The sequence below is a fragment of the Mobula birostris genome, chromosome 9, assembly GCF_030028105.1.
Source record: "Mobula birostris isolate sMobBir1 chromosome 9, sMobBir1.hap1, whole genome shotgun sequence".
In the NCBI taxonomy this organism is placed as follows: domain Eukaryota; kingdom Metazoa; phylum Chordata; class Chondrichthyes; order Myliobatiformes; family Myliobatidae; genus Mobula; species Mobula birostris.
In genome coordinates, this window is record NC_092378.1 from 75,798,077 (window position 1) to 75,823,608 (window position 25,532).

The following is a 25,532-nucleotide window of genomic DNA, read 5'->3' on the forward strand; positions in this document are numbered from 1 at the left end:
TCCACAATCTCCATCAGCACAGGAGCACTGCAGGGACGTTTACTTAATCCCCTGCTCGACTCGCTTTACACCTGTGACTGCGTGGCTAAGTACAGCTCCCACATCATATACAAGTTTGATGATGACATCGCTGTTGTGGGCTGTATCAAAGAGAGAGACAAATCAGCATACAGGAGGGAGATTGAGAGCTTGGCTGAGTGGTGTAATAACAACAATCTCTCACTCAATGTCAATAAGACCAAGGAACTGATTGTACACATTAGAGGATGGAAACCTGTGGTCCATGAGCCAGTAATTATCGAAGGATCAGAGGGGGAGAGGGTCAGTACCTTTAAATTCTAGGGTAGCACTATCCTAGAGGACCTGCCCTGGACCTATTATATAAATATTACTGCGAAGAAAGCTCGACAGTTCCTCTACTTTCTCAGGAAGAATCTGCGAAGATTCAGCATATCATCAAAAACCTTGGCAAACCTCTATAGGTGTGTGGTGGAAAGTGTGTTGGCCTGTGGCATTACAGCCTGGTATGGGAACACCAATGCCTTTGAGTGGAAAATCATATTGGATTCGGCGCAGTACATCACAGGTAAAACCCTCCCAACCGTTGAGCACATCTACATGAACATTGCTGTGGAAAAACAGAATCAATCATTAAAGATCTTTAACACCCAGGCCATGCTCTTTTCTTGCTGCTGCCATCAGGAAGAATGTACAGGAGCCTCAGGACTCACACCACCAGGTTCAAAACCAGTTACTACCCCTCAGTCATCAGGGTCTTGAACAAAAGAGGATAACTACACTCACTTAAGGACTCTGTTATATTGTTATTTTGAGCAATAAAGAAAGGGAAGCTAGGTTATGAAAATAAACTAGCACAAAATATAAGAATGGATAGTAAAAGTTTTTATAATTATATAAAGCGGAAAAGGGTGGCTAAAGTGAATATAGGTCCCTTGGAGGATGAAAAGGGAGAATTGATATTGGGTAATGGGAAAATGGCTGAGGCTTTGAATGACTATCCTGTGTTGGGCTTCATGGTGGAAGATGCATCTAACATACCAAAGAGAGATGTTATGGATGTGATGGGAGGTGAGAACCTCGATACAATAGCTAATCACTAAGGAGATAGTGCTGAGCAAACTTGTGGGACTGAGGATAGATAAGTCCCCTGGTCCTGATGGAATGCATCCCAAGCAACTGAAAGAAATGGGAGAAGTTATAGTAGAGGTTTTGGTGATAATTTACCAAAATTCTCTGGACTTTGGGCAGGTCCTGGCAGATTGCAAGACGGTAAATATCATGCCACTGTTCAAAAAAAGATGTAGGCAAAAGGCAGGTAACTATAGGCCAGCTAGTTTAACATCTGTAGTTGGGAAATTGCTTGAAGCTATCACTAAAGAAGAAATAGCGAGGTACCTGGAAAGAAATTGATCCATCAGGCAGACGCAGCATGGATTCAGCAAAGGCAGGTCCTGTTTGACAAACTTACTGTAATGAGTGCAGTGGATAGAGGGCAACAGATGAATGTTTATTTACTTGGATTTCCAGAAGGCGTTCGATAAGGTACCACATAAAGGAATTATCCATAAGATAAGGATGCATAGAGTTGGGGTTGATGTACTAGCATGGACAGAGGATTGGTTAACTGATAGGAAGCAGAGAGTTGGGATAATGGGTGTTACAATCAGTGGTGAGTGGTGTGCTGCAGGGGTCGGTGCTGGGCCCACAACTGTTCACTAATGATCTGGAAGAATGGGCTGAGTGTAGTGTATCTAAGTTTACTGATGGTATTAAATTGAGTGGAAAAGTAAATTGTGCAGAAGATATAGATAGGTTAAGTGAGTGGCAAAGAGTCTGGCATATGGAGTACAATGTTGGTAAATGTGAGGTCATCCACTTTGGAAGGAAAAATGAAAGAGCAGATTATTATTTAAATGGTAAGAAATTGCAGCATGTTGCTGTGCAGAGGGTTTTGACAGTGCTTGTGCGTGAATCACAGAAGGTTGGTTTGCAGGTGCAGCAGGCTATCAAGAAGGCAAAGGGAATGTTGGCCTTCATTGCGAGAGGGTTTGAATTTAAGAGCAGGGAGATTATGCTGCACCTGTACAGGGTACTGGTGAGGCCACACCTGGAGTACTGCATGCATTTCTAGTCTCCTTACTTGAAGAAAGGTATACTGGCTTTGGAGGTGGTGCAGAGGAGGTTCATCAGGTTGATTCCAGAGCTGAGGGGGTTAGATTATGAGGAGAGATTGAGTCGCCTGCTACTGTACTCATGGAATTCGGAAGAATGAGCGGAAATCTTATTGAAACATATAAAATTATGAAAGGGATAGATAAGATAGGGGCAGGAAAGTTGTTTCCACTGGTAGGTGAGACTGAAACTAGGAGACATAGCCTCAAGATGTGGGGGAGTAGATTTAGGATGGAGATGAGGAGGAAATAATTTTCCCAGAGAGTGATGAATCTGTGGAATTCTCTGCCCAATGAAGCACTGGAGGCTACCTCAGTAAGTATATTTAAGACAAGGTTGGATAGCTTTTTGCATAGTAAGGGAATTAATGGTTATGGGGAAAAGGCAGGTAGGTGGAGATGAGTCCATGGCCAGATCAGCCATGATCTTATTGAATGGCGGAGTAGGCTTGTTGGGCCAGACGGCCAACTCCTGCTCTTATTTCTTAAGTTCTTATGCTTGCTATTTATTGCTATTTATTTATTTCTGCATTTGCACAGTTTGTTTACAGTTTATAGTTCCTGATGTTTACAGTTTACAGTTACAGTACTGTCCTATAGATTTGCTAAGTATGCCTGCAGAAAATAAATCTTATGGTTGTATATGGTGACAGGTATGTACGCCAATAATCAACTTTACCTTGAACTTCGTATAATCACTTCAACTAGCTTGCCCAGTCAATGATTAGCTACATCACCCAGCATTCAGTCTACAATGAGCATCTTTCAAGTCTTTGACGTGAATAAATGTTAATAGCAAAAGATTGTGATAGTTGTAAAATCTCTCCCATTATACTCTTCCCCAGTGAGTCAAATATTTCAAGACAAATATTGGTGGGCAAATTTTTGGCTCTGGAATGTGTGGTGATATTTGCGGGTTGCCCCCAGCAAATATCATGTTGCATGTTAATGTAAACATTCAAGGATGTAATGCTGAGGCTTTATAAGGAATTGGTCAGACCACACTTGCAGTATTGTTAGGGCTCCTTATCTAAGAAAAGATATGCAGGCATTGGCCAGGGTCCAGAGAAGTTTCTTGAGAAAGATCACAGGAATGAAAGGTCTAATATATGTACGAGAAGTGTTTGATGGCTCTGCTCCCATGCTCACTGGAGTTTAGAAGTGGGGGGGATCTCATTGAAACCTATGGAATACTGAAAGGTCTTGATAGTGTGAACATGGAGAGAATGATTCCTATAGTGGGTCAGTCTAGGACCAGAGGGCACAGCCTCAGAATAGAGGGGCATCCATTTAGCTGAGGAGGAATTTCTTTAGCCAGGGTGTGGAGGCCATCATTGAGTATATTTAAAGGTTCTTGATTAGTCAAGATGTCAAAGCTTACAGAGAGAAGGCAGGGGAATGGGGTTGAGAGGGATAATAAATCAACCATAATGGAATGGCAGAGCAGACTCAATGGGCTGAATGGCCTAGTTCTGCTCTATGTTTTATGGTCTAATGGTCTTATTTCACTGTATGTTTCGATATGCATGTGATAAATAAATTTAAATCTTGAATCTTGAATTTATTTAGAGATACAGGAATAGGCCCTTCCAGCCCATGAGCCTGTGCTGCCCAAGTACCCCCATGTGACCAATTAACCCACTAACCGGTACATCCATGGAATATGGGAGGAAATCAGAACCACATGGTGGCTGGGAGAATGTAGAAATTCCTTGGAGAGAATGGTGGGAATTGAACCCAGGTCACTGGCATTGTGATAGTGTTACGCTAACCCATTGATTTCTGATGGGGGCAGTTACATGTCCTAAGGGGGCGTTATGGGAAATAGAAGTTGTCAGAGATTCTTGGGGGTGGTGGTAAGCATCACCCTAACTATGGCACTATTATTCTGAGACCTTATGTGACCAGTCAATGGCCCCAAGTGAAATAGTATAAAGGCAGCTTGCCGAACACCAGTTGTGACTTGACCGACAGGTTCTGATCTGAATCCTTGTCAAGGTAATTTTCATTGTTGTGACTGTCTTCATCTTGGCCTCGCTGTTCCTTTGCATGCTGCTACCATTGTTCCGTCCATTTCAATTCACTGCCGTTGCCAACATCCGATAGGCATTTCCAGTTTGTGTTAATTTTTTATTTTAATTTAGCCCCGTTAATGATGGATAAATATGTATGGCGTAATCTCTAAGTCTGAAGGCAGAGAAGCCTTGAATTCTAATCCTGCTAAGAAACAGAAACTACAGAAAATGCATCAATACAACGTTACAGTCTGTTCCTGTCAGATCAACGATGCCCCATGTCTTATTTGTAATACTATACTGTCTAATGAAGCCGTGAAACCATCAAGATTGCAGGAACACTTCTGTAAAAGACACCCTGGGAAGGCTACTTATGGTAGTTCCAGAAGATGAAAGAAGCATTTGAAAAGTGTTCCACACTCGAGGTATTTGCGAGAAAGCTAAAAATAACCTTGATAGTGGTCTTCATTGCTTTTTATAACATTTCCAAAATGAAAGCAAAATGTGGAAAATCTCACACAATTGGTGAAAGATTAATAATGGCCATTGTATCAGAAGTGTTCACCACTGTTCTCAAATGGATACCAGTATTTTAAAATCAATTCCTCTAATAACTCAGTAGCTTATCATCTTAATGAAATGAATGAGGACAGATTGGTATCAGAGCTACAAAAGACTAAATTTAGGAGACAACGAGGCATTGCTAATGGCATATGTATGGTTTATCAAAAATGGAAAAGTTTATGAAGAGATTCTTTTTTAAAAAAAGTTAAAAACAAATATCAATGGAGAATCAATCTACGACAAGCTCAAAATATATATTGCGGATAAAGAAGATTAGGAAAATGATCTCTTGTGCAACAGATAGAGCAATATATATGACAAGTCACCATGCTGGTTTAGTGGCATTTTTGAGAAAAGAAATTCTAAGTCTTTTTGCAATCCATTATGTAATACATCGTCAACAATCAAAAACCTCAACCAGTGACTCTTCTTAAGCATGACTCTTATAATATCTGCTATCACCAAAATTAAAGATCATCCATTAAATAGCGGAATATTTCACAGTTATGCCTAGATAACATGGAGAGTTTTGAATGCTTGCTTCTTCAAACTGAAGTGCATTGGCTGTCAAAGGCTGCTGTTTACACTGGTTGAATTTTTGCTTAGACAAGAGCTTAGGAAACATGATTGAACTTCTATGTGGAGATGTGGCGTACCAAGCCAATCTCTATGACAAAATGAACATTCTAAATATGAAACTGCAGGCTGAGAATTTCAATCTAATCCAGGTAAAAAGAGCAGTGTTCACTTTTATTGGAAAATTAGAAATATATAAGCAAAACATTGAGAAAAGAATGTTCTCACAGTGTCCCTGTATGGAAAGTATGGCACTCTCTTTCACAGACAGTGATATGCAAGAGTACTGTTTAGACCTGCAGTCACGGAAGAAGTCAATTCAAGGATTTGAACGATCTGGAAATTCCGGACTGAGTAATTAACCCTTTTCTTTGCAAAGTGGAAGGACAGGAAGAGAGCTTGCAAAATGAAATTATTGAAATTCAGAATGAACAAGCAAAAATGCTTTTCAAAAATGTCGGCTTTTGTGGCTACAAAATGTGGCTACACTGTCATATGAAGTTTCCTGGTCTTTGGAGAAGAGGCAGACTTCATTGCATTTCCATCCTCCTACCTTATTGAAAGAGTCTTCAGTGCAGTGAACCACATACTCACAAAAAAATAGAAACTGTTTGGACACTGTTACATGTGCAGGGCTTAAGGCTTTTGCTGTCACAACTTAAACAAGATATTTCAACTCTTGCTAAAACCCATCAAGAACAAGGATTGCATTGATATCAAAGCTGCTGTACAGTGCACAGGTCCTGTGTAAACTAGGTTTAAAGACAAATAAAAAGTTAAAGCAGAATAATTTTTCTCATGTTAGCATATGATAGACATGTTTTTACATTATGGGGGTGCCAGAAAGTGTATTGTGCCTAAGAAGGGCATTGGCAAGTATGAAGATGCAGGTGTGAAAATGGTTTAGAGGGGTGTTGGGCTAAAAAATGTTTGGGAACACTGTGCTAACCGCTACACTACTGTGCTGCCCATTCCACTCTGATCCACTTGTCCTTTGCCTACTGTTCCTCATCTGTTTATTCTCCTGTGCAAACAATTCCGAGAGAGCAGCAGGTGGTGGGAATAAAATCTATAACCAAACTTGGAAGTAAACCATTCGAAATCTAATGTAATTTCATCTTTCCACGTCACTCCTGAAATGGGTTTCTTGGTTATAAGTATTATATGCTCTGCCATTCTGTTGTTGATATATCATCCCTTTTAACCCAACTCTCCTGCCTTCTCCCCGTAACCTCTGACACCCTAACTAATCAAGAACCTGTCAACCTCCACTTTAAATATACTCAGTGGCTTGGCCTCTAGCAGTAACTGGTTTATTTGCTGTTGATTGTGAACTCAGAGGTAAAAGTTTGTTAAATTTGATGTGGAAGTGTGTTTCTATTTTAAGAACAGAGTGAGGGCCTGATGGAAAATGGCTTTACGTTCCAAGAGAAAATCATTGAAAACAAACTCATGGAAATAGATGGGGGTAGATTTAGGTCACATAAACACGAGAAGATAGTTACCCAGTTGGCCCGGAGGAGAGCAGAAAGTTATCTGTGGCTTCTGTTTTCACAGGGAATTATGGGAACATTATGGATAGAGCCGCACCATCTACACCAAGCAAAAAGTGGTCACCAGGTGCAAATGAAGAGGAATCTACATCTCTGCTGCATGCCATTGGATCAGATCAAGCCCTGGAATCTGATAGTCCAGTTACCAAACCTGTGAAGCCCCTGCTAATGGAGGGCAATAGGTAATTGATAAAATTCTACTACAACAACGTGAAGAAAAACATAAGACATAGGAGCAGAATTAAGCTATTTGGCCCTTTGAATCTGCTCTGTCATTCAATCATTACTGATTTATTTTCCCTCAGACTCCTTCTTCAGCCACCTACCGACTCCCAGCTTCTCACTTTATCCCCCTCCACCACCCACCCACCTTGCTGTTCACCTGGTTTCACTACACCTGCCAGCTATTACTCTGCCCCTCTCCCCATTTATAAAACTATAAGACCATAAGACATAGGAGCAGAATTAAGTCATTTGGCCCATCGAGTCTGCTCCACTATTTCATCATGATTGATTTATTTTCCCCTCAGCCTCATTCTTCAGATTTCTCCCTGTAACCTTTGACATCCTTCCTAATCAAGAAGCTATCAATCTCTGCTTTAAATATGATGTGACCTGACTGTGACAATGAATTCCACAAATTCTCCACCCCCTAGCCTAAAGAAATTCCTCCTCATCTCTGTTCTAAAGGGACATCCTTGTATTCTGAGGCTGGGCCGTGTGGTCCAAACCTCTCCCACTATTGGAAATATCCTTTCCATATCCACTCTTAGACTAGGTGAAAATGATTCCACCAGCCGAGAGTGACAAACCAACTAAATCAAAATATTGGTGCCTCACTGTCAAAATTAAACACTTGACTCCTGACAACTGAACACTCAGCGCTTGACCGGAAGAGACCTATTTTGCTGGTGTTCCAAACAAATTTTCTCTTGATGACGTTGGATGGCGCCAGATGGATATCTTGAATTCTCTCCTTCCCTGAACAGCACTCAATAGGTACAGGAACTCATCAGGTCATATGGAGGGTAATAAGCAGTCGACATTTTGGGCTTTCATCAAGAATGCAATTTCCTACAATAAATCTTCACTGAATGTTGAGGGGCTAGCGGGTAACAGGTTATGTCAAAAGGAAAGTTTGAGAGAAATAACTGGGGGTTAATTGGAGACTCTGGAATATGACAGAAACTTTTAGAGCTTTGGGACTCGATAAGGGAAGAAACAACAATAAAGGAGTCACAATGCAGTCCTGATGAAGTGTCTCAGCCCTAAACGTTGACAGTTCATTCCTCTACATATATGCTGCCTGACCTGCAGAGTTGCTCCAGCATTTTGTATGTGTTACTCTGGACTTCTAGCATTTGCAGAATCTCTTGTGTTTAAAAATAGACAACTCCATACCTCACCATTGGCCCTCCAGTCTTTCCCCACCCTAAAACACATGGCCAGGATAATCATTGTATTAATAACAAAATAACTTCTGCATCCTGATTGAGTCCTTTTCTTTGCTTGCAGGAGTTACTTCTACTTGCCACTTGATAACAAGAAACCATGCATCTTTGTCAAGAGTTGCTGGGAGGACCAACTTTTCCGGTTGCATATTTCCAACTTCCTGGATAAGATTGCTGACTTGCTTGTTTGTATTTTGTTACATAATCATCTGACCTGTCTGGAGCTGTCAGCTCATTCATTCCATTTCAGAAATTCAAGTTGTTGAGACTTTATAAGGCACTTGTGAAAACAAACTTGAACTATTGTGAGCAGGTTTGGGCTCCTTATCCAACAAAGGATGTGTTGGTACTAGAGAGGGTCCAGAAGAGGTTCACAAGAATGATCCAGGAATGACAGGGTTAAAATATGAGGATCATTTGATGGCTCTGGGCCTGTACTTGCTGGAGTTTAGAAGGGGAGATCTTATTGAAGTCTATCGAATATTGAACGGCCTAGATAAAGAGGCCATGGAGAGGATATTTCCAATAGTGGGGGAATCTAGCACAGCTTCAAAAGACACCTCTTCAGAACAGAGAAGAAGAGGAATTTCTTTAGCCTGAGAGTAGTGAATCTGTAGAATTCATTACCATAGATGGCTGTGCAGGCCAAGACATTGAGTATATTTAAAGTGGTGGTTGATAGGTTCTTGATTAGTCAGGGCATCATAGGGAGAAGGCGGGAGAATTGGGGTTGAAAGTGATAATAAGTCAGCCATGAAGGCATGGTGGAGCAGACTTGATGAGCCAAATTACATAATTTTGCTCCTATATCTTATGGTCTTATGGTCTAATATTAAGTACAGGAGAGGGATTCTTATTACAGTTGTACAAGATGTTGGCAGGGCTACATTGCAAGAGCTCTGTACAGTTTTGGTCACCTAGCTATGGGCAGGATGTCATTAAACTGGGAGGGATACAGAAAAGATTTATGGAGTGGAGGGTTTATGTATTGAGGGGCTGGATAGGATAAGACTGTTTACTCTTGAATGTAAGAGGCTAAGGGATGACTTTATAAAGTTTTATAAAATGAAGGGGTGTGTAGATAAGGTAAATTGCTAAAGTCCTTACTCAAGCTGAAGGAATCCAAAACTAGAGGGCATTGGTTTGCGATGAGAGGGGAAAGATTTTACAGAAAGCTGAGGGCAACCTTTTCAGAAAAAGGGTCTGCAAATATGAAATTATATGGCAGTGAAAGTGATGGATGGAAAAAGTAAAAAAAAGCCTGCTTGTATTTCCCCTACCTATACCCCTCATAATTTTATATACCTCAATCAAATGTTGCCTCACTCTCCTACACTCCAGGGAACAAAGTCTTAACCTGTTCAACCTTTCCCTAGAACTCAGGTCCTCAAGTCCTGGCATCATCCTTGTACATTTTCTCCACACTCTTTTAATCTTACTGATATCTTGCCTGTGGGTAGGTGACCAGTGCTGCTCTCAATACTCCAAATTATCCCTCACCATCATCTCATACAACTTTGCCAAAATATCCCAACTCCTGTACTCAATACTATGATTTATTAAAGCTAGTATGTCAAAAACTCTCATTGTTACCCAATCTAGCTGTGACAACACTTTAAAGGAATGGTGATCTGTATTCCCAGATCCCTCTGTTCTACCACACTCCTCAATGCCCTGTGTAAGTCCTACCTTAATTTGTCCCCCCTAAGTGGACAAACGCACACTTGTCTGCATTAAATTCTATCTGCCATTTTTCAGCCAATTTTTCCAGCTGGTTCAGATTACACTGCAAGCTTTGATAGGTTTCCCGACTGTCCACTATGCCTCCAAATCTTGGTGGCATTAATTTGCACTTGGTCTTTACTTCATTGGGTAGATAGAAGACTCCGAAAAGAGATGTGATATTCCAGGATATGTTATGAGAGATGGAGGAAATAATTCAAGGGTGTTGTTGAAGCCTTCTTGAAGGTATACAGCATAGAACATAGAACAACACAGCACAGTGACAGGCCCTTCACTCCACAATGTTGTACTGAACCAGCTAAAAAGTGGATTAAAAAAGAACCAAAGCACATCCCTCTATCTTCCTCATATCCATGCACCTATCTAAGTGTCTCTTAAAAGCCTCTAATGTATTTACCTCTACTACCATACCAGGCATCCATCATTCACTGAGTAAAAAACTTACCCCTCGCGTCCCCTTTGAACCTACCCCTTCTGGGAAACAGATACTCCCTGTTTACTCTATCTATGCCTCTCATAATTTTGTAAACATCTATCAGGTCTCCCCTCCTCCGACGCTCCAGACAAAACAACCTAAGTTTGTCCAGCTTCTCATGATAGCACATGCCCTCTAAATCAGGCAGCCTTCTGGTAAATCTCTTCTAGTAAAGCTCCAAAGCCTGGGCCTCTGCACCTCCCTCTACAACTGGATCCTCAACTTCCTAATCAGAAGTTCCTAATCAGAAGACACCAATCTATGCAGATCGAAAATAACATCTCCACCTTGCTGAAATCAACACTGGCACGTCTCAGGGATGTGTGCTTAGCCCCTTTGCTCTACTCTCTCTTCACCCATGACCAGGCACTGTTCAAAAGCCTTCGACAAATTTGCTGACAGCACAACTATTGTCGGCAGAATTTCAGATGGTGGCAAGAGGGCATAGAGAAGTGAGATATATCAGACAGTTGAGTGGTGTCGCAGCGACAAACTTGCTCTCAACATTAGTAAGATAGTGGACTTCAGAAAGAGTAAGGTGAGGGAACATACACCAAACCTCAGAGGGATCAGAAGTGGAATGTGTGAGCAATTTCAAGTTCCTGAGTGTCAATATCTCCGAGGATCTAACCTGGACCAAACATATCGATGCAGCTACAAAAAAGGCATGGTAGCTGCTATGTATATTCCATTAGGAGTTTGGGGAGATTTAATATGTCAGCAAAGACTCTCACAAGTTTCTACAGATGTACCATGGAGAGCATTCTATCTGGCTGCATCACTCTCTGATGTGTCGGGGAGCTCTACAGCACAGGATTAAGATAAGCTGCAGAGAGTTGTGAATGTAGTCAGAACCATCGTGGGCACCATAACATCCAGGACATCTGTATATATATATATATATATATACTTAAACACTACTTCAATTTAACTATATATATAAATTAAATCCCTCTCCTGTACTTAATATTAGAAGGGATGCGCTCAGACTGATAGTTTGAGATGTGTCTATTTTAATGCAAGAAGCGTCATGAACAAAGCCAATGAGCTTAGAGTATGGATCAGTACTTGGAGGATGATGTTGTTGGCATTACTGAGATTTGGACGGTGCAGGGTCAGGAATGGCTACTTAGAGTGCTGGATTTTAGATGTTTCGAAAGGACAGGGAGGGAGCCAAAAAGAGGTGGGGGCGTGGCACTGCTGATCAGAGTTAGTGTCACGGCTGCAGAAAAGGAGGAAGTCATGGAGGGGTTGTCTACAGAGTCCCTGTGGGTGGACATTAGGAACAAGGAGGGGTCAATAACTCTACTGGGTGTTTTTTATAGACCACACAATAGTAACAAGGACACTGAGGAACAGATAGGGAGACAGATTCTGGAACGGTGCAGTAATAACAGGGTTGTTGAGCTGGGGGATTTTAATTTCCCCAATATTGATTGGCATCTCCCTAGAGGGAAGAGTTTAGATGGGCTGGAGTTTGTTAGATGTGTTCAGGAAAGGTTCCTGACACAGTATGTAGATAAGCCTACAAGAGGAGAGGCTGTACTTGATTTGATATTGGGAAATGAACCTAATCAGGTGTCACATATCTCAGTGGGGGAGCATTTTAGAGATAGTGATCACAATTCTATCTCCTTTACAGTAGCATTGGAGAGGGATAGGAACAGACAAGTTAGGAAAGTGTTTAATTGGAGTAAGGAGAAATATGAAGCTATCAGGCAGGAACTTGGAAGTATAAATTGGGAACAGATGTTCTCAGGGAAATGTATAGCAGAAATGTGGCAAATGTTCAGAAGATATTTGCATGGTGTTCTGCATAGGTACGTTCCAATGAGACAGGAAAAGGATGGTAGGGTACAGGAACCGTGGTGTACAAAGGCTGTTGAAAATCTGGTCAAGAAGAAAAGAAAAGCTTATGAAAGGTTGAAAAACTAGGTAATGATAGAGATCTAGAAGATTATAAGGCTAGCAGGAAGGAGCTTAAGAATGAAATTAGGAGAGCCAGAAGGGGTCATGAGAAGGCCTGGGCAAGCAGGATTAAGGAAATTCCCAAGGCATTCTACAAGTATGTGAAGAGCAAGAGGATAAGACATGAGAGAATAGGACCAATCAAGTGTGACAGTGGAAAAGGTTGTGTGGAACCAGAGGAGGTAGCAGTGGTACTTAATGAATACTTTGCCTCAGTATTCACTATGGAAAAGGACCTTTGGCAATTGTGGGGATGACTTACAGTGGTCTGAATAGCTTGAGCATATAGACATTAAGAAAGAGGATGGGCTGGAGCTTTTGGAAAGTATCAAGTTGGATAAGTCACTGGGCCAAATGGGGTATAACCCAGGCAACTGTTGGAGGAGAGGAAGAAGATTGCTGAGCCTCTGGCAATGATCTTTGCATCATCAATGGGGATGGGAGAGGTTCTGGAGGATTGAAAGGTTGCAGATGTTGTTCCCTTATTCAAGAAAGGGCGTAGAGATAGCCCAGGAAATCATGGACCAGTGAGTCTTAATTCATTGGTTGGTAAGTTGATGGAGGAGATCCTGAGAGGCAGGATTTATGAACATTTGGAGAGGCATAATATGACTAGGAATAGTCAGCATGGCTTTGTCAAGGGCAGGTTATGCCTTACGAGCCTGACTGAATTTTTTGAGGTTGTGACTAAACACATTGATGAAGAAAGAGCAGTAGATGTAGTGTATATGGATTTCAGCAAGGCATTTGATAAGGTACCCCATGCAAGGATTATTGAGAAAGTAAAGAGGCATGGGATCCAAGGGGATATTGCTTTCTGGATCCTGAAATGGCTTGCCCACAGAAGGCAAAGAGTGGTTGTAGACAGGTCATATTCTGCATGGAGGTCAGTGGCCAGTGGTGTGCCTCAGGGATCTGATCTGGGACCCTTATTCTTCATGATTTTTCTGAATGACCTGGATGAGGAAGTGGAGGGATGGGTTAGAAATTTGCTGATGACACAAAGGTTGAGGGTGTTGTGGATAGTGTGGAGGGCTGTCAGAGGTTATAGTGGGACATTGATAGGATGCAAAACTGGGTTGAGAAGTGGCAGATGGAGTTCAACCCAGATAAGTGTGAGGTGGTTCATTTTGGCAGGTCAAATATGATGGCAGAATATAGTATTAATGGTAAGACTCTTGGCATTGTGGAGGATCAGAGGGATCTTGGGGTCCGAGTCATTAGGACACTCAAAGCTGCTGCACATGTTGACTCTGTGGTTAAGAAGGCATACGATGTATTGGCCTTCATCAACTGTGGGACTGAGTTTAAGAGTCGAGAGGTAATGTTGCAGCTATACAGGACCCTGGTCAGGCCCCACTTGGAGTACTGTGCTCAGTTCTGGTCACCTCACTACAGGAAGCATGTGAAAACTATAGATAGGGTGCAGAGGAGATCTACAAGGATGTTGTCTGGATTGGGGAGCATGCCTTATGAGAATAGTTTGAATGAACTCGGCCTTTTATCCTTGGAACAATGGAGGATGAGAGGTGACCTGATAGAGGTGTATAAGATGATGAGAGGCATTGATCATGTGGATAGTCAGAGGTTTTTTCCCACGACTGAAATGGCTAATACAAGAGGGCCCAATTTTAGGGTGCTTGGAAGTGGTGCAGAGGAGATGTCGGGGTAAATTTTTTATGCAGAGAGTGGTGAGTGTGTGGAATGGGCTGCTGGCAATGGTGGTGGAAGCGGATACAATAGGGTCTTTTACGCGGTTCCTGGATAGGTACATGGAGCTTACAGGTTATGGTTAACCCAAGGTAGTTTCTAAAATAAGTACATGTTCGACACAGCACTGTGGGCTGAACGACCTGTATTGTGCTGTAGGCTTTTTATGTTTCTATGTTTCTAAAAATACTGGCGAAGGCCTCAGCAATCTCATATCTTGCCTCCCTTAGTAATCTGAGGTACATCCCATCAGGCTCTGGGGACTGTTCCACTTTTATAGACATTACGACATCCAACTCTTCTTCCTCCTTGACCTCTAAACACCCTAACATATTTATGCATTCACCACTGATCTTTGTTGACTCTTAATAATGCATGGAGAAAGTGCAGAAGGACCTTGAATCCATGCATTAGGAACACAGAATATCCCAACAAAAATGGCATCAGGAGTGCATAACCACACAGGTTACTCATCCCTCTCCCTCTGGGGATGTCTATCAGACCCACATTAACCTCTTGATTCATATCGCATGTTAATTGATACGCTGTATGTACTATCTAATGAGGTCCTCATTTGATTTGCACACTTGGTCATGCAAGATCAAGTACCCAGGAATGCACCGTAATGTTGTATAATCATGGATCTAACACTACAGAATGTTTGGAGAAGCCTTGACAACTTTACTTGTTGTCTCAATTTTATACTTTAGGAAGAAAGGTTAGAAGAAATCAAAGATTGCAAAAAGATTTCAAACTCTCATGTGGAGAAGAAGACAAAAGATGTCCTGAATGAATTTATAGTCAGATGCAGGTAAAATGATCATATGTTAAGCTTTCCAAAGTGTAATTATTTATGAATGCAGACAAAGTGCTTCTCTACCTTGGCCTCTTTATTCTATTCTATTCTATACTTCTTTATGTTTCCTGCATTCATCTGAGGAATTTTTATCTTCCTCAAATGGTGATTACAAATCGGTAAAAGTACACAGCACAACATTCTTTTATTGCTATTAATTTATTTGTTACTTTTATTGAAATCACTGTGGCAAATAGAGTTTAAATCAACGGTATAATGGATTATAAAACCTTATACTGGGTCTTGAGGTCCTGAGTTATAAGGAAAGTTGTATGTGGCTTATTAGTGGCTGTAACTGGAGCATCAATCGTGAGTTAGAAAGAAGGGAAGGCTCAGGCATTAAAGGGAGGGAAGCAGTCATCAAAGGAGCAGTCATTGACAGAGTGGTCTGAGGCAGAGTGGTAAGGTTTTGGTGATAAAAGGTCGAGGTGAGGTAAGTTACCTGTGAGGAATAGAAACAGGAAGTATGTCTGTGAGGCTGGTGTTCTGTACCGGGTGTCAGATGTGAGAAGTCGGGGAAATTCCCAGCCTCCTGGCCAGCCACATTTCCACTGGGTGCGTCAAGCTGCAGCTCCTTAGGGACCGTGTTAGGGAACTAGAGACGCCACTTGATGACCTTCGTCTGGTCAGGGAAAATGAGGAGGTGATAGGTATAGGCACGTAGTCACACCGGGGCCTCAGGAGACAGAGAAGTGGGTAACAGTCAGGAGAGGGAAGGACAAGAGTCAGATGCTAGAGAGTACCCCAGTGGCTGTCCCCCTTAACAATAAGTACTCCTGTCTGAGTACTATTGGGCGGGGGGACGGCCTACCTGGGGGAAGCGACAGTGGTTGCGCCTCTGGCACAGAGTCTGGCCCTGTGGCTCAGAAGGGTAGGGAAAATAAGAGGATGGCGGCAGTGATAGGGGACTCTATAGTTAGGGGGACAGACAGGCGATTCTGTGGACACAGGAAAGAAGCATGGATGGTAGTTTGCCTCCCAGGTGCCAGGATCCGGGATGTTTCTGATCGTGTCCATGATATCCTGAAGTAGGAAGGTGAACGGCCAGAGGTCGTGGTACATATTGGTACCAATGACACAGGTAGGAAAAGGGAGGAGGTCCTGAAAACAGACTACAGGGAGTTAGGAAATTGAGAAGCAGGACCACAAAGGTAGTAATCTTGAGATTACTGCCTGTGCCATGTGACAGTGAGTATAGGAATAGAATGAGGTGGAGGATAAACATGTGGCTGAGGTATATGAGCAGGGGGCAGGGATTCAGACTTCTGGATCATTGGGACTTCTTTTGGAGTAACGTGACCCGTACAAAAAGGATGGATTGCACTAGAATCTGAGGGGAACCAATATCCCAGCACTGAGGTTTGCTAAGGCTATTGGGGAGGGTTTAAACTAGAATTGCTAGTGGGTGGGAACCGAACTGAAGAGACGGAGGAAGGGGCAGTTAGCTCACAAATAGAGAAAGCTTGGTGACAGTGTGAGAGGAAGGATAGGCAGGTAATAGAGAAGGGATACACTCAGACCGATGGTTTGAGGTGCCTATTTCAATGCAAGAAGCATCATGAACAAAATGGTTGAACTTAGACCATGCGTTAGTACTTGGAGCTATGATGTTGTGGCCATTACAGAGACTTGGATGGCTCAGGGGCAGGAATGGTTAATTAGATGCCAGGCTATAGATGTTACAGAAAGGACAGGGAGGAAGGCAAAAGAGGTGGGGGCGTGGCACTGCTGATCAGAAATAGTGTCACGGCTGCAGAGAAGGAAGAAGTCATGGAGGAATTGTCTACTGAGTCTCTGTGGGTGGAAGTTAGAAACAGGAAGGGGTCAATAACACTACTGGGTGTTTTTTATAGATCACCCAATAGTAACAAGGACATTGAGGAGCAGACAGGGAGACAGATTCTGGAAAGGTGTAATAATAACATGGTTGCTGTGGTTGGATATCTTAATTTCCCGAATATTGATTAGTTTCTCCCTAGAGCAAGGGGTTTTGATGGGGTGGAGTTTGTTGGGTTCATTCAGGAAGGCTTCCTAACACAATATGTAGATAAGCCAGAAGAGGCTGTACTTGATCTGGTATTGGAAAATGAACCTGGTCAGGTGTCAGTTCTCTCAGTGGGAGAGCATTTTGGAGATAGTGATCACAATTCTATCTCCTTTACCATAGCATTGGAGATGGATAGGAACAGTCAAATTAGGAAAGCTTTTAATTGGAGTAAGGGGAAATATGAAGCTATCAGGCAGGAACTTGGAAGTAAAAAATTGCGAACAGATGTTCTCAGGGAAATGTACGGCAGAAATGTGGCAGATGTTCAGGGACTATTTGAGTGGCATTTTGCATAGGTATGTTCCAATCAGACAGGGTAAGGATAGCAGGGTACAGGAACTGTGGTATACAAAGGCTGTTGAAAATCTAGTCAAGAAGAAAAGAAAAGCTTAAGAAAGGTTCGAAAAACTAAGTAATGATAGAGGTCTGGAGGCAGATATGATAGGGTCTTTTAAGAGTCTCCTGGATAGGTACATGGAGCTTGGAAAAATAGAGGGCTATGGGTAACCCTAGGTAATTTCTAAACTAAGTACATGTTCGGCACAACATTGTGGGCCAAAGGGCCTGTATTGTGCTGTAGATTTCTATGTTTCTATTAAAGGTTGAAACGTTAGGACCTTTTCGCCTGGAGCGTAGGAGAATGAAGGGAGAATTAATAGAATTATACAAAATTTTGAGGAATATAGACAAATGCAAGCATGCATTTTCCACTGAAGCTGGATGAGACTAGAACTATAGGTCATGGGTTAGGGGTGAAAGGGGAACATGAGGGGGAACTTCTTCACTCAGTGGGTGGTAAGAGTGTGGAAAGAGCTGCCAAAAGAAGTGGTGGATGAATTTTCATGCACAATTATCTCTACACTTAACAGAGAACGGTGCGATAAACAACAAAAACATGAGTGAGTGCCAGTTCTGAGAGTGAAAAAGCCTTATTGGTGAAAGAAGTCAGAGGAGGACGGTCAGACTAGTTCAAGCTGACAGGAAGGCAACAGTAACTCAAAAAATCCATGCGTTACAACAGTGGTGTGCAGAAAAGCATCTCTGAATGCACAACATGACAAACCTTGAATTGGATGGATTTTAGCAGCAGAAAATGACAAACATACAGGCCACTTTATTACGTACAGTGACTAATGCTCTGCTTGAGAAGTTGAATGGTTTGCCAAATATTTTGTGGGTGCTAAAGCCTACCAGGGAGAAGGCAATTCTGGATTTAGTGTTGTGTAGTGAACCGGATTTGATAAGGGAACTCAAGGTAAAGGAGCCATTAGGAGGTAGTGACCATAATTCGATAAGTTTTAATCTATAATTTGAGAGGGAGACGGGAAAATCGGAAGTGTCAGTATTACAGTTGAACAAAGGGGACTATAGAGCCATGAGGGAGGAGATGGCCAAAGTTGACTGGAAAGATACCCTAGCAGGGACGACAGTGGAACAACAATGGCAGGTATTTCTGGGAATAATACAGAAGGTGCAGGATCAGTTCATTCCAAAGAGGAAGAAACATTCTAAGGGGAGTAAGGGGCAACCGTGGCTGATAAGGGAAGTCAAGGACAGTATAAAAATAAAGAGAAGTATAACATAGCAAAGATGAGTGGGAAGCCAGAGGATTGAGAAAATTTAAAGAGCAACAGAGGATAACTAAAAAGCCACTATGGAGAGAAAAGATGAGGTACGAAGGTAAGCTAGCCAAGAATATAAAGGAGGATAGTAAAAGCTTCTTTAGGTATGTGAAGAGGAAAACATTAGTTAAGACCAAAGTTGGGTCCTTGAAGACAGAAACGGGTGAAATTATTATGGGGAACAAGGAAATGGCAGACAAGTTGAACAGGTACTTTGGATCTGTCTTCACTAGGGAAGACACAAACGATCTCCCAGATGTAATAGTGGCCAGAGGACCTAGGGTAACGGAGCAAATGAAGGAGATTCACATCAGGCAGAAAATGGTGTTGGATAGACTGATGGGACTGAAGGCCAATAAATCCCCAGGGCCTGATGGTCTGCATCCCAGGGTACTTAAGGAGGTGGCTCTAGAAATCATGGACACATTGGTAATCATTTTCCAATGTTCTATAGATTCAGGATCAGTTCCTGCAGATTGGAGGGTAGATAACGTTATCCCACTTTTTAAGAAAGGAGGGAGAGAGAAAGCAGGGAATTATAGACCAGTTAGTCTGACATCAGTGGCGGGGAAGATGCTGGATTCAATTATAAAAGATGAAATAGTGGCACATTTGGATAGCAGTGGCAGGATAGGTCCGATTTTAACATGGATTTATGAAGGAGAAATCATGCTTGACTAATCTTCTGGAATTTTTTTGAGGCTGTAACTATGAAAATGGACAAGGGAGAGCCAGTGGATGTAGTGTACCTGGACTTTCAGAAAGCCTTTGATAAGGTCCCACATAGGAGATTAGTGGACAAAATTAGAGCACATGGTATTGGGGGTAGGGTACTGACATGGATAGAAAATTGGTTAGCAGACAGGAAACAAAGAGTAGGGATTAATGGGTCCCTTTCAGAATGGCAGGCAGTGACTAGTGGGGTACTGCAAAGCTCGGTGCTGGGACCGCAGCTATTTACAATATACATTTATGATTTAGATGAAGGGATTAGAAGTAACATTAGCAAATTTGCAGATGATACAAAGCTGGGTGGCAGTGCGAAATGTGAGGAGGATGTTATGAGAATGCAGGGTGACTTGGACAGGTTGGGCAAGTGGGCTGATGCATGGCAGATGCAGTTTAATGTGGATAAATGTGAAGTTATCCACTTTGGTGGCAAGAACAGGAAGGCAGATTACTATCTGAATGGTGTCAAGTTAGGAAAAGGGGAAGTACAACGAGATCCTTGTTCATCAGTCACTGAAAGTAAGCATGCAGGTACAGCAGGCAGTGAAGAAAGCTATGGAATGTTGGCCTTCCTAACAAGGGGAGTTGAGAATAGGAGCAAAGAGGTCCTTCTGCAGTTGTACAGAGCCCTGGTGAGACCACACCTGGAGTATTGTGTGCAGTTTTGGTCTCCAAATTTGAGGAAGAACATTCTTGCTATTGTGTGAGTTCAGCGTAGGTTCATGAGGTTAATTCCTGGGATGGCAGGACTATCATATGTTCAAAGATTGGAGCGACTGGGCTTGTATAAATTTCATGTAAACTAAATATTCCAGGATTTCATTGCTTCAGGTGTGATAGAATAGGAGGGGCAAGAGGGGGAGGTGTTGCATTGCTTGTCAGAGAAAATATAACAGCGGTTCTCTGGCAGGATAGGTTAGTGGACTCATCTAGGGAGGCTATTTGGGTGGAATTGAGGAACAGGAAAGTTGTTGTGACACTTATAGGGGTGTATTATAGACCACCTAATGGAGACCAAGAACTGGAGGAGCAAATTTGTAAGGAGATAGAAGATATTTGTAGTAAGCACAAGGTTGTGATTGTGGGAGATTTTAATTTTCCACACATAAACTGGGAAGCATAGAGGTACATAGAGGTACCAACTAGAGAAGGGGCAGTGTTGGGTCTCCTGTTAAGGAATGGGATAGGACAGGCAAGGGAGGTATGTGTTGGGGAGCACTTCGGGTCAAGTGATCACAATACCATTAGTTTCAATATAATTATGGAGAAGGTTAGGACTGGACCTAGGGTTGAGATTTTTGATTGGAGAAAGGCTAACTTTGAGGAGATGCGAAAGGATTTAGGAGTGGATTGGGACAATTTGTTTGATGGGAAGGATGTAATAGGGAAATGGAGGTCATTTAAAGGTGAAATTTTGAGGGTACAGGATCTTTATGTTCCTGTTAGGTTGAAAGGAAAGGTTAAAAATTTGAGAAAGCCATGGTTTTCAAGGGATATTGGAAACTTGGTTCAGAAAAAGAGAGGGATCTTCAGTAAATATAGGCAGCTTGGAGTTAATGAGGTGCTCGAAAAATATAAAGAATGTAAAAAGAAACTTAAGAAAGAAATTAGAAAAGCTAAAAGAAGATACGAGGCTGCTTTGGCAAGTAAGGTGAAAATAAATCCAAAGGGTTTCTACCGTTATGTTAATAGCAAAAGGATAGTGAGGGATAAAATTGGTCCCTAAGAGAATCAGAGTGGACAGCTATGTGCGGAGCCAAAAGAGATGGGGGAGATTTTGAACAACTTCTTTTCTTCGATAGTCACTAAGGAGAAGGATATTGAATTGTGTAATGTAAAGGAAGCAAGAAGGGTAGTTATGGAAAGTATGATGATTAAAGAAAAGGAAGTACTGGCGCTTTTAAGGAATATAAAAGTGGATAAGTCTCCGGGTCTGGACAATATATTCCCTAGGACCTTGAGGGAAGTTAGTGTGGAAATAGCAGGGGCTCTGGCAGAATTAGTTTAAAAGTCATTGGAAACGGGGATGGTGCCAGAGCATTGGCATATTGCTCATGTGGTTCCATTATTTAAAAAGGGTTCAAAGAGTAAACCTAATAATTATCGGCCTGCGAGTTTGACGTCAGTGGTGGGTAAATTGATGGAAAGTATTCTTAGAGATGGTATATATAATTATCTTTATAGGCAAGGTCTGATTAGGAACAGTCAACATGGATTTGTACATGGAAGGTCATGTTTGACAAATCTTATTGAATTTTTTGATGAGGTCACTAAGAAAGTTGATGAGGGTAAAGCGGTGGATGTTGTCTATACAGACTTCAGTAAGGCCTTTGACAAGGTTCCACACGGAAGGTTAGTTAGGAAGGTTCAGTCATTAGGCATTAATATCGTAGTAGTCAAATGGATTCAGCAGCGGCTGGATGGGAGACGCCAGAGAGTAGTGGTGGATAACTGTGTGTCAGAATGGAGGACGATGTGTACGGTGTGCCTCAGGGATCTGTACTGGGTCCAATGTTGTTTGTCATAAATATTAATGATCTGCATGATGGGGTTGTAAATTGGATGAGTAAGTATGCAGATGATACTAAGATAGGTGGCATTGTGGATAATGAAGTAGGTTTTCAAAGCTTACAGAGAGATTTAGGCCAGTTAGAAGAGTGGGCTGAAAGATGGCAGATGGAGCTTAATGCTGGTAAGTGTGAGGTGCTACGTTTTGGTAGGACTAATCAAAATAGGACATGCATGGTAAATGGTAGGGCATTGAAGAATGCAGTAGAACAGAGGGATCTAGGAATAATGGTGCATAGTTCCCTGAAGGTGGAGTCTCATGTGGATAGGGTGGTGAAGAAAGCTTTTGGTATGCTGGCCTTTATAAATCAGAGCATTGAGTATAGGAGTTGAGATGTAATGTTGAAATTGTATAAGATATTGGAAAGGCCAAATTTGCAGTATTGTGTACAGTTCTGGTCACTGAATTATAGGAAAGATGTCAATAAAATTGAGAGAGTACAGAGGAGGTTTACTAAAATGTTGCCTGTGTTTCATCTCCTAAGTTAAAGAGAAAGGTTGAACAAGTTAGGTCTTTATTCTTTGGAGCGTAGAAGGTTGAGGGGGGACTTGATAGAGATGTTTAAAATTATGAGGGAGATTGATAGAGTTGGCGTGGATAGGCTTTTTCCATTGAGAATGGGGGAGATTCAAACAAGAGGACATGAGTTGACAGTTAAAGGGCAAAAGTTTAGGGGTAACATGAGGGGGAACTTCTTTACTCAGAGATTGGTAGCTGTGTGGAATGAGCTTCCAGCAGAAGTGGTTGAGGCAGGTTCGATGTTGTCGTTTAAAGTTAAATTGGATAGATATATGGACAGGAAAGGAAAGGAATGGAGGGTTATGGGCTGAGTGCAGGTTGGTGGGACTAGGTGAGAGTAAGATTTTGGCACGGGTTAGCAGGGCCGAGATGGCCTGTTTCCATGCTGTAATTGTTGTATGGTTATATGGTTATTATTGAACATGAGTTGTAAAGTCCTTGAAAGTGAGTCCGTAGTTTGTGGAATCAGTTCAGTGTTGAGGTGAGTGAAGTTATCCCACTGGTTCAGTAGCCTGATGCTTGAGGGGTAGTAACTGTTCCTGAACTTAGTGGTGTTGAATTAAGGTTTTGGGCTTTTGGGTACAACCTAAACATAAGATACAGTATATGCTGGAAATGTGAACAGAAACAGAAAAACTCCGATTCAGATTTATTTATCACAAGTATATCAAACATACAGTGAATTAGTCATTTGTATTAACATCCAACACACCCAGACATGCTGGGGGCAGCCCACGTGTGCTGCCACACATTCCAGCACCAACGTAGCATGCCTACAATGATCAGTAGAACAACACACAACACAACAAAACAGAACATACCCATCAACAAGACAACAACAGCAAACAAGCCCCATCCCTCTCTATGCACATTCATAGGCCTCTAACCTCAGCACAGCCTCATCTGGTCTTGTGAATTCTCCTCTACTCCTCCACTTTCCATAGGTCATGCCTAATCTGCCAAGAATGTCCAGTTGCTTTGTTTTGTACCACAATTAACTGCAAAAAAAAGTGTAACTTATGAAAATTAGAATTGAGATGATGTCCATAAGTACACACTCAGTGGCTATTTTGTTGGGCACTCAATGTTTTAGGAACAGCTTTTTCCCCTCTGCCATCAGAATTCTGAACTATAAATTACCTCACTATTTTTGTTCTCTGCTTGTACTACTTACTTAATTATATATATATATATATATTTCTTATTGTAATTGATAGTATATTTTAAGTATTGCGCTGTACTACTGCCACAAAACAACAAACTCACGAAAAATGTCGGTGATAGTAAATGTGATTCTGATTCTAATTAAGTATCACCCAACTACCAGACTTTTGAAAATATCACTGTAATACTAGCGAGGCAACAAATTTGGAAACTTGGGCCATTAAATCTGGTCTGCCATTCAGTTAACATCACTGCTGATCTAAATGCGACTTCAACTCTACATTTACTAATACATTTGGTAATTTTCCAAAACTTTAACTTATTAAGATCATCATTTCAATCTACGTCATGCATATACACTCAGTGATCTCCTGTATGTAATAAAGTGGCACTGAAGTGTATGTTCGTGGTCTTCTGCTGCTGGTTCGATGTGTTGCACATTTGAAGATGCTCCTGCACACCACTGTTCCAACGAGTGGTCATTTGAGTTGCCTTCCTGTCAGCTCGAACCAGTCTGATCAATTTCCTCCAATCTCTCATTAACAAAGTGTTCTCACCTACAGAAATGCCACTCACTGAATGCTTTCTGTTTCTTGCACCATTTTCCATAAATCCTAGAGACTGTTGTGAATAAAAGTCCCAGTAGATCAGAGGTTTTTGAGACACTCAAACCATTGTCTGGCACCGACAATCACTCCACGGTCAAAGTCACTTAGATCACATTTCTTCCCCATTCTGATGTTTGGTCTGAGCAACAACTCTTGGCAATGTCTGCATGCTTTTATGCATCGAGTTGCTGGCACATTATAGGCTGATTAGATATTTGCATTAATGAGCAGGTATACAGGTGTACCTAATAAAATAGCCACTGAGTGTATATTTACATGTTTTAGTAATTTGCTGTGATGTGTTAGTCAGAGCATCACATGCAACAAGAAACCACAACAATTATATGAATTAAAAATTATATAAAAATAAAGTTAGGGGTTAAAGTACAGATATGGAATAAAATGTGCATAAATATATAAATACAACTAGAGAAAATCTGCAGATGCATGAAATCTAAGCAACGCACACAGAATGCTGGATGAACTCAACAGGCCAGGCAGCATTTTGTATGTGTTGCATAAATATATAAGTACTGTTGCAGCATTTTTCATTCCTCGGGCAATGGTAAGTGTGTATATAAATACTGTAGCAGCATTTTTCATTCCTCGGGCAATGGTAAGTCACCCAAGTTGCAGGACCTCAATGTTGACTTCCTCGACACAAGAGACTGCTTCTTTTCTGTTGCCCCAGGAAAACTAGACACTACCGTTTCAGGAAGAAGAGGGGTAATTGGCACCTCACATTGAAGGGTAACATCTCTCCCTGAGGTGTTCCTGATATTCACTGTCACCCCCTGTTTGTGTACACAGCCGAAGATTTCTGCAGTTCAGGTTTCACCAACACTCCTGCATGTAAGTGTGACTCTTCTTCTGGATCATCAGGAGCATCCACCTGGCTGGCCAGGGCAATGGGCATTCCAGCAAATCTGGGGGTTCCCATCCCTCTAGCTACACTACCGGAACATAACATGACAGGTTTAGACTGGGTGTACCACACAGTCCCTTGTTCTGCTCAACATCCTGCTTAGGAGGAACTCGCACCTTCTCAAAAGCAGCTCTGAACATCAGGTGAATGGACAAGGTTTTCAAAAAGTTCTCTCCATTTCTCTCCTTGCATGCTCCCATGAGCCTTCTCACAATGGAAGTATTTGTTCCCAGAGAATGAAAGCTC

The 25,532-nt window shown here is 41.8% G+C and overlaps 1 protein-coding gene across 1 annotated transcript in view; it reads left to right on the forward strand.

Annotated features, from left to right (window-relative positions):
* The window catches only part of fer1l6 (fer-1 like family member 6), a 311,731-nt gene that overhangs the window by 77,590 nt on the left and 208,609 nt on the right, over positions 1–25,532 (forward strand). The window contains exons 12-14 of the mRNA XM_072267285.1: positions 6,905–7,082; positions 8,416–8,536; positions 14,958–15,058. Of these exons, the coding sequence (XP_072123386.1) occupies positions 6,905–7,082; positions 8,416–8,536; positions 14,958–15,058 (400 nt within the window). The remainder of the gene's footprint in view (positions 1–6,904; positions 7,083–8,415; positions 8,537–14,957; positions 15,059–25,532) is intronic.